At 37.2% G+C, this 13979-nt stretch overlaps 1 protein-coding gene across 2 annotated transcripts in view; it reads left to right on the top strand.

Annotated features, from left to right (window-relative positions):
• The first annotated feature begins 2121 nt into the window (after positions 1–2121).
• RFTN2 (raftlin family member 2) overlaps positions 2122–13979 on the top strand; it is a 31004-nt gene continuing 19146 nt past the window's right edge. Inside the window, exons 1-5 of one of the 2 annotated variants that reach the window (XM_056495954.1) lie at positions 2122–2345; positions 2791–2937; positions 7777–7960; positions 9840–9951; positions 11842–12154. In XM_056495954.1, coding sequence (XP_056351929.1) covers positions 2799–2937; positions 7777–7960; positions 9840–9951; positions 11842–12154 — 748 coding nt within the window. In that variant the 5' untranslated portion in view covers positions 2122–2345; positions 2791–2798. Of the gene's footprint in view, positions 2346–2732; positions 2938–7776; positions 7961–9839; positions 9952–11841; positions 12155–13979 lie in introns of both variants that reach the window. The other variant, XM_056495953.1, reaches the window with a different exon arrangement.

The following is a 13979-nucleotide window of genomic DNA, read 5'->3' as shown; positions in this document are numbered from 1 at the left end:
ATCCTGTGTTGCCAACAGCCTGTCTGTAATCCAGCATGGGACCCACATCCCTATTGATGTGCTACTCTTGCTGTCTCTGTATCATTTTCCATTTAATCAGAATAAAAACTGTTGGGGGATCCTGAAAGCCTTCCATGGAGGCAAAGTTCCTTTGGATTCATTCATGCTTTGTCTGGCTGCCTTTGCCTTCTTTAAAGTCTAAAAATTCTATCAAGCTTCAATGAAGGCGTCACATGCCCTTTCAGAGGGGCTGCTGTAAATACAACATGCTGGGGAATCACAGTGTAGTTTTAGGGATTTGTTTTTCTCTCATACCAGTTCCCAGAGCCTTTGCATTTTGGGTCACTGAAAAAGATGGTTTTGTAGTTTGTAGCCACTTTGCAACAGGAAACTGCAGCTCTTTAAGCAGCTCTTGAATCTTAAGGATCTTGTGATCCTGTGTCTCTCCTGAGTCATTCAAGTGTTTTGATGGAGTTTTGAACTCCTGTGGGGGATGCTGCTCATTCTGCTGATTTTGTTTAATTTTCTATATTTTGGTATGTGGGACCTTTGGTTTCATTTGTGCAGTTGAGTGACTTGAGTCAAGTCTGCCATGAGAATTGTTGACTGACTTCCAACTTGGAAGCTTATAACTACTTATCTAGGGTTGCACAAAATATGGGCCGTTGCATTTATCTGTAACTGTGATTATTCGTGGTGTTGTAATAGTTTGTTTATACTATGGAAAATCCTGTCTTGGTAAGAGGGTTGTAATATTGTGTAAGCCTTGTCACGAAGAGTTCAAAATAGGTTTTCAAAATAGCCTCACTAAAAATGTAGCTATTTTGAGTTAAACATAAATGAAAAAGCAGCCTGCTGGCAACTGGATCAGTGCTGCAAAAAGCTATTGTACATGCAGCGATCTTACTCATACCGTGGCTTCATGCAAGCAGTTACAATGAATCTTAAGGGGTGTGTGTAGAATGAAGCAGCAGGATTCTCAAGATTGAGTGGACAGTTTACATGTATGGCTGATGTGGCAAGCATTCAGGAATAACCCTTACTGAAAAAAAAAAAAAGTAGTGTTTGGGAGCAAGTTCTGTGTGAGAAGACTCACCGGAAGATGAAGAATTCTGCATATTTGATACGTTTCCTAGGTTTTAACTGAGAAGACAATACTTGAGGATTTCCTTTCTGTTTCAGCACCTGTGATATTGTTTTAAATATTGCTTTAAAGGCTGCAATAATTACAGCTTCAGTTCTAGGCTCTGCACTAAGTGATTTTTAAATTTGTTCCAGAATTAAGTGACTTCAAACTATAATGTGTATTTCAAAGGGTTGTCATTTCTAGATTTATCATTCCTGGTAAGTTACCTAAATAAAAAGTTAGGTCACTTTGCTTGCAGTAGAACAGAAACAAATAGTTAATGCCTAACTTGGTGGGTTTTTTTAATAGAAATTATTAGCATTTTTAATAAGGTATATATATTTCAATGACAAAAGCAGAAAAGCCTTTTTAATTTAAATATGTAGCTCATATAATCTGCAATGGTGTTATGAATCTTTGGTTTTCTCTAGATTACTCTTAATTTCTTTAGGTGCAGTCTAAAACTGAAAAGTCCACTCTCTAACAGTTCATCCTGGCAGCAGCATAGAAAATAACTCAGTGTTCCTTCCCCCCCGCCCCATGCATTATTGTGGTCTGCATCAGGTATAATGCAGGTGCAACTGACCTGCAGTACTTAATGGATGAGTAATGAGAGCCCTTAACACTATACTGAATTTTTAGAACCTAAAGAAAAGTTTACATAGGAAACTTTTTACAGTGTTGTAAGTCTGTGGCTGTACTAAGGTGAGTTTAACAGAGGAGAAAAGGATTGTGTTTGTTCAATACCCAGGAGTAATGGAAAACAAAGTTTTGTAACTTTTCTCATATGCAGTGTTGAAAAAGTCTTTCCCATTTGAAATGAGGAATGTTTCAGTGTAATTTTTTTTAGTGTTTTTCAAAGCCAGTTACATAAATTAATTTTCATGTTGAACATTCATATTGATTTTTCTGGACAAGAAATTACTACGGATTTTTACACTATTACACTGTGTTCATGGTGGTTTTTTTTTCCTCTGGAAGAAAGTCCCTGTAGAAAGGAAATAGAAGCCAACTCTGAAATCTAAAATAAGGACTAAACAGCTTTTCATTTGCCTTTCTACCCTTTGAGATGCCAGAAGCAATTTCCTCTTGAAGCTGACTTCCTTTCTGGAAGTGATTTTCGTCTCCAACCATGTTGAGGCTCTTTTCTCATTCTTTCATTCTGACTAACTTGCTTTTTTCCTGTCTGACTTTCTACTGCAGTTGGGAACTTCTGGAGGTAAGTAATGACAGACAAGTTTCTCTCTAACTTTCTTTTTTAGTTCTTCTTCCCCCCTCGCCCCCCCTCACCCGGTCAGTCTAGAAGGACAAACAAAGCACTATTGGTGTCCTCTGCAAGAGAGCACTGATAGGGGCTGGCTGTAAATTGACGTGGCATGGAAAATCTCTGCTAGTTTGGAGCAGCTCTAATGTTGCTGCGAAATCAAGCCTACTCTTAACCAAGTTGTAGCTTGAAATCATCACGCGCTTACTGCTTCTGTATTAAAAATGAATGGAAAGTACCTTTGCTCTTTGGTCTGGGAACTGGACTTTTTCTCTGTTTGGATTTACAGCTAATAGAAAAAAAAATCAAGGGGAATTACTTGGTTCCTTTTTTTTCCTGTAGTAAGAGCGACAGATCTTGCTGCTCCCCCCACCTTTTCCTGCGACTTAATCATTTGCAGATCTTGCCATGGGGTGCGGACTGAGAAAGCTGGAAGACCCAGATGATAGCAGCCCTGGAAAAATCTTTTCTACACTGAAGAGACCACAAGTTGAAACAAAGACGGATTCTGCTTATGAATATGTCTTGCTGGATTTTACTTTAGAAGGTATTTTTTTTATTCTGTATCTTTACTATTTTGAAATAAGAAGGAACAGGATTTAACTTAGTTTTGTCTTGTTTGACTTACAGTAAATCTTGGGCACTTTTATCAAAGCTAGCCAAAATATAAGACTTTTATTTTGAAACACAAATCATGACGAAGGTTCTTACTTGTATAAAATTACAATGGAAGCTGCTGAAGTATTTTTAACAGCTAAACCCTTCAAATTATACAGCTGTCCTCATTAAGAAAGCTGGCTAAAAACTGTTAAAAGATTTTTCCTAGTTTCCTGTGAGTCAGATACTGCCATCCATACTCAGTTTGAATAGCGGTTGTCTGAATTCAATGTGACGGTTCAGAAAATACACTGTGCCTGAGCCTTAATTGAATAACCATTTTTTAAATGCACTCCACTTCCGAAAACAGGCTGTCATTGTCCTTGTTACTTTATGCAGAAGTAAGTGTGTTCCTTAGTTGTGTGTCAGGAGTAACTTCCCCTCTTACGCCCACCGCAGTCTCTTGGTAGATGTTTCTGTAAAAGTCTGAGTGTAGTCTTTTTTTTTTTTCAAATGCTTTACTTGTAGTTGTTGAATAGTCTTTTGAAATTGTGACTGAAATGAAACAAAATCTGTATGCATAGCTAGAGGCAGACAGTGCTCTGTGGGGTACTTCCTTCCCGAGGGTGTCCCATCTCTAACAGAGCAACTCCCTGTTCCACAAAGTTGAAAACATAAACAAGCCCAGATGGCTGCCCTCAGAGAACAGACAGCTCAGTTTTACAGTCACTCTATAGTAACTTGTATTTTGCAACAACCCAATCTACTGGAAATGCTTAATAACAAGGATTTGAAGTAAATGCTGTTACTAGAAGGATTGGATAAAGGGAAACAGTGTAAGTGCAGGTCTAACTGCAATTATAGGAACTTTTTCGTAAACAAAACTTGGCTTCTGAATAGTTTTAACTGTTGTAATACTTTCATTTAAAATACAGGAGTCTTTTCAGTAGAAAACTGCAAAATACTAATAGAAGATGTTTTCTGCTAGGTTATAGTACTGGAAATCTAACTCTGTTCTGTTTATTTACACTCAAAGTTTCTCATGGCTTTTTCCTTTTGAAGAAACAAAACTGTTGAGTAAATAGTGGTAAGATGTTACAAATAAAGCTAAGCTGCCTAAAGCATACATGGATTACCTACTAATGTACTGATATAGAAAGGTTAAATTGTTTGCAAACTGAAGAGCGTTCAGTGTTCTTAAATAGCCTCTGTTCCAGATAGTTTTGCTGTATTTTCAAGTTACAATTTCTAATTGTGTTGTATAAATTATTTGTTGTAAAGGCCATTGTGACTTTTGAAGTAAAAGCCCATCAAACAAGTGAAATTCAAGGCATGTCTCTGTTTTAATAACCTAGCAGTACAGCAGTAAAGATTAGTTTTCTGTTGTTTTGTGTGCTAATCAGAATTGCTTTGCTTCAGTGGAATTATGAATGTTAAATAACTGAGACCAGTTTCAGATAGTTGCCTCACTCTTCATTAGGTTTCTCACTGGAAGTAAGGGGATTTGTAAACACGAGTATCTTTCTGTTGAATGATTCTAGCTATGTGTGTATATAACCTTAAAATATATATTTTTAAGTCCCTATTCTTTAGAGCTAAGATGAATACAGAAGGTAAACATGTCTGTATATACTGTCTTGAAGGCATTTTTCAATTCAGAGTGTTTCTGAAATGAGGGGATTGGCTCAAGTACTGTGGAGAATATATTGAGCTTTTTTCTTTATTTCTTCTACTTCAGTCAGCTTGCTCACTTGTTGCTGTTTGAATATCCTTTGGCTAAATTAAACTAAGTGAGAGCCCTTTATCACTTCAGACCAAAGTTTTTGCTCTGCTGTCAAGTTGTATATTTATGGTACTCATCCTGCTTTGCCTACTTCCAGAGCAAAGTCTTGCCCTGCATAGGAGATTTCTGTGTGCCTGAGTGATTTTTTGCCACTGGATCTTTCACCAAGTAAAATAGAAAATCTGCACTTAATAATATTTTAATATCTTACAGTAAACCATGTCCTGCATCAAGATAAAAGCATAGCAAACATAAATGTGTTATTTTAATTCAGTATTATTATTCAGTAATTTAGTATTATTCTGTGCTTTATCAGATATATGCAATGTGAAGTTGAAATGAGCCTGCTGGGGAAACTTTCAGCAGTCCCTGATCTTCTCCCAGGCCATGATGCAGATTAGGTCAACCATGCTGTAGTCTGAGTTTGCTGGCTGGAGTCCCTGTGCATCTTAACTAGTTATTAGCTGTGCACTGAACCTTGGCTTCTCCCTTCCTGGTCCCCAAAATGCTCCCATCCGTACTGTAAAAACTAACTTTGAGTTCTATGGAGGATCATGTCCATCAGGGGAATCCCAAACAAGAAAATTACAGCCAATCTTTTATTTTGGTATAACAGAATAGTACAAAGAAAAGGGAGCAGTGGACTCTGAAGTGTAATTTTAAATGTCAGTCAGTGACTGTAAATTCCAAGGTCTCAGTCGTGGGGCATATCCCGATCAAGCAAACAGCTGCTATTTTTTGAAGCTTATACAGAAAGTAGGGATAGTTTATATAATTCTTTTAAGCAGAATGCTTATGCTTTTTCCACTACCCTCTTATTAGGGAAAAAAAGAAACATTGATGCAGCCTACTAAGATGACATGCTGTCAAGTCCTTGTCACTCTGAATACCAGCATGAATATGTATGACATAGCTGTTTTGTCACCATCTTCAGTATTCTGCATCTGAGGCTTACTATGCAGCTAGAAAGTTAGCTGCAGTTGTTATTGCTGCAGTATTCTGGCTACCTGTTGATAGCACATCAGGAAGGAAAGTTTTCTGATGAAAAAGGGATTAAGACATTTATAAAATCAGGGAAGTGATGATCCTATTGCATCATTCCTGCCTTTCTTGGCCTGTGGGCTATGGAGCAGTTGTTTCTTAATACATATGTCTCCTGGATTTACAGTGAGTGCAATCATGGGATGGGGGTATTGCTAATGACAAAATATCGTCCCTTTGCAAAAGGGGAACTATGATACACTGCTTAAAGAAAAAGTGCAACAGCCCTGTCCTTATGACTGAGAATATCTTACAGCTTAGTTTAATAGATTGAATTTGCTGGTTATCAGCAATAAACCATCAGTATGTATGCTGGGGATAATTTTTGTTAGTGACAAGCAAAGTAAGCCACCATTCCTTTGTCCCATTAGTAGAAACTGGTATTAAAAATCATTTGAATGTTGTAAAATACTAGTGTCTGACAGTTTGTGGGTTTTTTGTAGTCTTTTTTTTAAAGCCTTCCACAAGTGTATGTATGTCAATATTATCCTCATTTTGTAGTGGGAAAACAGCATAGAGAGGCTTTACAGACTATTACTCGTGAATCAGCAGGTTCTCATTCAGTTTATTAGAATAAAATATTCCTGCAAACTAAGAAGTCATATCTCTGGTTTATGGTTGTCTCTCCTACTGTTTTAAACTAACTTAGTGACTTGCTGTGTCTTAGGTACTTAAATTCCCTGCTATGGCCAGCCTGCACTATAATGCAGATAGACAAGAAAAGGTGGGAACAAGAAATTAACTCGACAGTTGCATTTATTTTATTTTATACTTTTTTTTTTTAAATTAGAGAATCAAAGGAGAGTTAGTGTATTTAATTATTTTCAGTGGTATGGTTTGAAAGGGAATGTTCAGGCCAGCACAGTAAAGTTGTTTGAATCTTGGAAAAAGTGTTGCAAGGTCGCATAGTTTGAGACATCCTTTATTGTAGATGGGCACTGGTCTTAATGCATAGAAAGTCCTGCAAAGAGGGACCCATCAGAATCCAGAGAAATAGTCTGCTTGGAATAAGAGTCACCAATAGACCAGCAGATTTCTAGCCAGGCTGTTTTGTTATCAGAGCCCCTAAGTGCAGAGGATGAAAGCTTTGGCAAATCTGTGCTGGCGTAATTACTCTGTTTGTGTATGAGTATTGATTTCCTGCTTTCTGAGAGCATCTAGAGTTCCAGCTGTACTTGAGACAAACAGGAATTACTGACCCATCAGACTGACTGTAGCAGAATGTCATCTGTTACTAGTGTGGAATCTTTCTTTTCTCTCTGCAAAAGCTGTGGACCTTTCAAAAAGGGTTCTCCGAGAAGTTTTTCCTTTATCTCTGTAGTTTTTCCTAACAATGTCCAATAATTCCCAATAATGCTGCCTATTGATGCAAAATGCCTACACACAATGAGAGGGACCCTCCTTAGAAATCAGTGACAGCACAGCCTTGCTTAGGTGATATGTGAGTCTGTTGAAAAAAGGAACTGGGACTGTCGAAATGTCAACTGATACTCAGATAATTTCTAAGGGAAAAAAAGTTTCCTTTTTTAAGGAAAACGGAAACAAATCAATTGTTGTAGCCTTAAATCTGTTATGTGGGAATTTACCTCAAAACTAGACTTGGGGGATACTGCATCAGTATGTTTAAGGCTTTGGCTAGGCAAAGTAGTCGCTTTGTTCAGCTCTATTATGTGTGTAGATGTTAACACAGCTTTTAGATCAGCTTGGCAGACCTTGATCAAACAGAAAATGTTGCCAAGTATGTTAAAAATAGATCATATTAAGTTGTAAAAATAGGTACTTGAAGTAGTTGAATAGTGTTGAATCATCCATGAATCTGCTTTTTCTTGTGTAAATAGAGCTGTAGTTTTTTTAATAAATGCCTGAGGATAGGGTTTGTGTGGTTTACATAAAGGGAACTCACCCAGAATGTTTATAGACATACACAGTATCACGTGCTTCTCTTCTGCTTTCAATGCTTTTTAGCTTCCTCAAATCCAGAAGTTATCAAGATCAGTTCTGTGTTGGATATAGCATCTCGGGTGGAGGAATATTACAGCAAAGGCTATGTTGTGGGAGCTGTTCATCCCATCATGCTGCCAATTGGACGGAGGAGGAATTTCCCTGCAAGTCACATGTATCGAGTGGTACTCTCACGGCTAAAGCCAAGGTAACAGTGAAATAACTTGAATATACTGATCCTATACTGAAGCCATTTGTAAGTGAACTGCTCAACATTCATAACTTACCAACTTGAAGTGAGCACTTCAGATTAGCCAGTTAGTTTTTAATTAATGCTAAGCACACAATAAGCTGATGTTTTCTTTGCCTTAGTAAATATCCTAACAAAAATCCAAAGTGTAATATCATCTGTCTTAGTACTTGCAGCAAATAAAAGATTAACCAAAATACTAGGGGAGTAATAAGCTGCTTTAAACTATTTCATGCCTGCTTTTTCTTGGTTTTCAAAATCTTTGTCCTTTCTCAGGGAAAAATGACATAGTTTGTGAATTAATTTGTCGTGGATAGTTTGGGGGTTTTCCTTATTAAGAAGGAAATCACCATTCTGGATCAGAGGTCATACAAAAGCTTCGTTTTGACATGGAGGGAGAGGCAAGAGATTGTTTATGTTCCACATCCATGGTCTTGTTTATTACTCCTGTTTTTACTGCAATGTAATCACCAAGGAACACATACAAAGCAATGTTACTATTCAGTATTTGAATGCCAAGAAGATAACCTCTTGTTCTTATTTTGAATAACTAGAAAAGTGGATTTCTTACAGCATTAAAAGCTGTCAAGCTTTCCCTTCTCTCCTGAGTGCTTGTGTGATGCACAAAGGTTCTTGCCTTTATTTGTGGTCTGGGTGAAGTGGAAGCTGCCTCACTGCCACTCCAGTGATGCTCTCGTAAAACATTCATTTGAGAGAAGTTCTCAAACCTTTTGATAAACAGCATTGACCAAAGTATTTGCTGATCATGCAACTTTATAAACTCGTCAGCAAACAAGGTGAATGCTGTTCCTGTGGGCAAAAGGTTGAGTAAGAAAGCAAAATGCTTGCCCTGGAGCTGAGGCTTCCAAGAACTGACACTGCCAGCTCCCACAATTTTCCTTATCCCTGTAGATGTGGCATCTCTTTGGAAGTTGTTGTTTGAACCTTTGGGACCTTGAATGGGTGAAGGATGAGACTCTGTAGCCTACATGTGAAACTGGTCTAGGTTCCAGTTTCCTTCCCAGATGCCCTATGTACCAAGGCTGGCTTTGCTGTAGGCAAATGCGCCTTCTCCAACTACTATGTGGAAAGTAAGCTTTTATATTGGAATGTGTCTCATGAATGTTGTTTTCTAAATGAAATCATTATACAAAGGAAGCATCAAATAAAATTCCATTATATTATTGGCATACACTAAATATTGTCTGACTAATAGCACAGCTGGCTTTAGATGAAGCATGAGTACTATTCTATAACTTTTAACGGAAGTTAGAGTTTGTCAGCTTAGATATGAGAGATTTAAACGTTATTTAACCTTCAGTAACTGTTTCTGCATTGTGTTCCTAGTATTTGCCTATACTGTTTCATTTAACAGCTGCAGATCTGCTTTAGTTACAAAAACTAAGCAGCAGGATGTTAACGGTGTAAAAGGACCATTTCTATTCGTGGTGTGTTTTCTACAAAACTGAACCTGCTTTGTGCTTCCTAAATTTTTCGTTTAAATTTGCGTGTTTTGCATTTTGAGATTTTTGCATTTATTCATTACAAAGGCAGAGCTGTTTGTCAGTAAAGCTCAATTTCCAAAATATCTCTCTGCATGGTCTGGAGATGAAATTCCTGTTAAATATTAATATTCTTATTCTGGCACTGAAACACATAGTACCTGCCACTTTGTGTAAGAACAAAACATCAAAACCCACTGAGTTCTAAAAAGTATGAAGGAGCATTGTCAGGGTTTCATTCATAACTATTCCAAAAGAAAAGAATTCTATATGCAAGCATTTGCTCAAGTTAGCAGCAAACTCCTGACAAAGACTGCTTTCTTTCTGTGCTCTAGCCAGAAGCACACAGCACCCAGAGGACAAAGGCACCCCAGGCTGGTGATTGAGGAATGTCCTTTAACATATGAAACACTGACAAATGAAGTCGTGAAAGAACTGCTAGAAAAGGTAATGGAGGTTTATTCCAACTTCTCTTCAGATTTTTATTTCTATCATACATGTAACTTACACTTAGCAGTTGTGGTTTTAGTTTTGTGTTTATTTTAAAGAAGCTATAGAAGCTTTTCTCAAAATGAGAAAATAATTACTTTTTGTTATGTAGGACTAAATATCCCCCTAAAGCTTTGGAAGTCTTCACTGAAAGCAGAATCAGGCTCAAGCTGGGTCACTCTTTTTATAAAGTACTCATATGATATATGAAGTTTTATGTTTTTCTGAGTTAAGTACTCAAGAAGAAATGTTCTTTTCATTCTTTAACAAAAAATGCAGTGTGTATAGGAACTATAACAAATATTTACTTGGCACAGCTTTTGAAAACATTGTATAGTTACAGTAAACTTCTACTGGAATGCAAGTTATAGTTCTGGTTCTTTTTGTATTTAACTTCCTCTGCAAAATTGAAGACTTGCTCAAACAGGAAGCTATTGTTATTACAAGAGTTACTGGTATCTTTTACATTAGTTGCCAGGGATTGTAGTAGAAGAAAAAGCGTATTGGAAATCTTTAATGATCTTTGAAGTTTCAAGAGGTGTTTGTATTTTCTAAATGGCTTGTTTTGACTTTGTCAGGTGTTTCAAATTTAAAATGTGATTACATTATGCATTTATAATATATATACACCTGTTCCAGGTTGATGGTGTAGTGTACCAGACAGAGATTAGAAGGAAAAACATAATTGAAATGAGCAGTGATGGAGTCTTGGAAGCATATCTGTTACAGAAGCAGTGTGTGAGAATAATTTGATCTCAAAATGCTCTCACTTTTTAAAAGACTGAATCATTAATCCAGTCAAATCTTAGTATGTTTTTTTAAGATCTGAAACAATAAGACTTTGTGGTGTTTCAGCAAAAAGATTATCATGTTGTCTGTTTTTTCTGTTGCTTCTTGAATTTAAAACTATTTTGATTGTCCTTGAAGCAGCAGCTCTGTATGTATAACCACAGTGGCTGGCATATTGTATCATTGCTGTATAAATAATGGCAGTGGGTAGACTGAAGTGTCACTATCATGATACTAAAAAGGGGTTGTAGTATCCTCAGTCATTTGATTTTTACTCACTCTGGGGATTAATAGTTCATGTGAGTAAACTGGATAAAGATCCTTCCACCTCTGCCCTCACTTAATCCAGTACTTCCCCTGTGAGACTTGACTTTACAGGGGAGCTTGTAGTACAAGATGTCAGGAGGTTCACCTTTGTAAGTGGCAGCACTTTTTAACCCAGGGAGAAAAGCACCTCCAAGAGCAGACACATCCCACAGGTGGTACAGATGTTAGAGTTGTGTCTTGAGACTTCAGTGTAGAGAAGCCACCACTGGCTGAAATACGAGGGTTTTCATTTACTTGTAGCTTCCTCCTTTCTCTGCTCCTCTACTATCCTCAGTAATAACAAAGCTGAGTAGCCTCCAAGGGAACCAGGGGGTAATGACTCATGGCTCATGACAGAGATACTTACTATAGTATTGGAGGTCAGTATTTTGAGTATGACTGGCATCACATATTAAGGAAATACAATTTATTGCTCTACTATACTGCTTATCAGTACAACACAGTAAATAAAATACTTTGGATTTGTTCTTAATGAAGGGTTTTGTGTACTCTGAAGTCAGTACCAGTATTGGTCACCTTTCTTGGCCTGACTCCAAAGATATGCTGGAAAACTTCCATTTACTTTGAAGCAGGGGCAGCATCAAAGACAAGTCACCCTTCTGTTAATACAGTGTTATGCCTTTATGTCCTCAGCAGTTTAGTAAAGTGGCTTATGTATGTACAAGTTTTAAAGAAGAGAAAGATCTGTGTAATTCTAAATGACTTTGCAGCTAAGTTTATGTTGTGTTGCAGGTTAATGAAGCTGCTAAAAGAGGAAAGAAGTTTGTGGGATTTGTAACACAACATTTTCCTCAACCTAAAGCCTGTAATGGAACAAGTGCAGATGGAGGTGCAGAGCTGGAATCAACGCTGGGCAGAAGAAATAGGGAACACAGAAGAGAAAACTTTGATGAAAACTATAAAAACTGGAATGAAGGGACATTGAGTGGCCACTCATCTGAGAGTGGGATAGAGGAGGAAATGCATGGAGAAAGCAGACTGTTAGAGGATTCAGATTTCCAGTTTGGAAAAGAAGTCAGCCCTTCTAAACCACGAAAAGGAGATGGTAATAAATGCTGCTTGTTTGTTGCAAAAGTAAGGTGTTTTATTGAGTTGTTGAGGTGTTGGAAAAAATAGCAGAACAATATATTGTGTTGTATCAAATACCAGTTTTGGAAGATGCCTCTGCACATGCATATGTAAATACATTTATATTTCTAAGAGTTGCCAGTAAAAGAAGCAGAAGGAATACTTACCTTCTGCTTTATATATTTGAGCTATGATAATATATTAAAAATGATATTTCAGTTTTCATATAGAATATTATAGATGTACTGTGAGGATTCTAGTTTGCAATTTAAAGAAAAAAAGAAAACCACAAACAAACCCCCCAAAATCACCCATGGTGGCTTGAAATGTGGTGCAAAGGTTTTTTGGTCAATATGTGTATAACAAACATGTCAGTAAAAACCCTTCCTATTAGAAGACTGCAATTGTTATAAAATATTCTCTGCAATGCACATGTAGTTTTACTTAACATTAGAGTATAAACACATAATGATTTCCAAGTATATGTTGTGATTCCAGTTGTGACTGTTTCAAAGCGGACAGCAAAGAGAGCCCCTTGCAGCTAGAGCCATAACTTTACGTGCTTCCAGGCAACTCACATAATGTACAGCAAATAAATCCGTTCATAATGGATTCTTTCTGGCTAATGTGCCTTCAAGAAGTGTCCTGAAAGAGATCACTGAAATTAATGCATTGACCATGAAATCAAAGACAATAATTGTTACAAAATGAATTTCTTAGAGGAAAGTAAGCATTAGAAGTATAGGAAGGAAAAGAATAATTGAAAATATGCTGGTGCTGTGATAGACAACTTAGTTGTAGAAGAATGAGGTGGTTGGTGTAGTCTGTGTAAAAAATGGCCTGAAACATTGATTTCCGGTACTGAAACTCTTAAGGCCTCCTGACTGCTAAGAGGAGAAGGTAGAAAGGAAGTAATCTAAGAGAGCTAATGCAGGACAGTGTTGTTTGGAAAGCAGGCAGCACGAAACTTTCATGTCAGGATGCATTCTGTGATGAGCCAGACATGTTTTAAAAATGCTCTTTAAAGCAACCTTTGCACTTTCTGTTAAAGCAGCCTCTCTGGTTTGTAGGCTGTGGGAATAACAACTCTAAGCACAAAGATAATCAATGTCCCTCTTATTTTTAACACTTGAGTAAAAGCAGTTTTTCTATAAGTGAGCTTTTATAGCATAATCTGTTAAAGCTTAACTCTTTTCTTACAGCTTGAAATAGTGGATTTGCTATGTATAGCAGAATAGAAGCCCTCTAAGGAAGAAGTGGAAAACCCTTGGTTCTGTTCAGGAGCATTGTTTGTGCAGGCTGGTGTGACCAGGTAGATCAGCTGCCAGTGCATCCCCTATATGCAGTGTTCTCAGGAAACTTCAAAAAGCTTTGGCAAGGATATGACAGGCTTCTCTGCACTAGGCAGATAGAAAATCACTGAGTTCATAAGATGAAACTTATGGAAACTTAACCACCTTTGTTGGTTTATGTTTTATGTAACCATCATTTTGAAAAATACTGATGTAAATTTTCAGGGCAGTCTTACATGTGTGTAGGTATATACTGCTATGCCAGTGTGCCACTTCCATTTACCTCTGCCCAAAAGAGTCAAAAGTGTGTCCAAGTTATAGATTTGTGGATTTTAAGTACAAATATTTACTGTTATGTTGCTTTTTGAACTATTCTATTGGATTTTGACTATAACATATTGCTTGTAGAGGTGAATTTCTGGTAGATACAAGGAATGGAATCGTTGTATTGTGAAACAATGTTTTCAGAAGAATAAGGAATCTCATTTCAATATACAGGGAAAGGAATTA

The sequence above is a fragment of the Oenanthe melanoleuca genome, chromosome 7 (assembly GCF_029582105.1).
Source record: "Oenanthe melanoleuca isolate GR-GAL-2019-014 chromosome 7, OMel1.0, whole genome shotgun sequence".
Taxonomy (NCBI): Eukaryota; Metazoa; Chordata; class Aves; order Passeriformes; family Muscicapidae; genus Oenanthe; species Oenanthe melanoleuca.
This window is presented reverse-complemented; position numbering and strand designations above follow the sequence as displayed.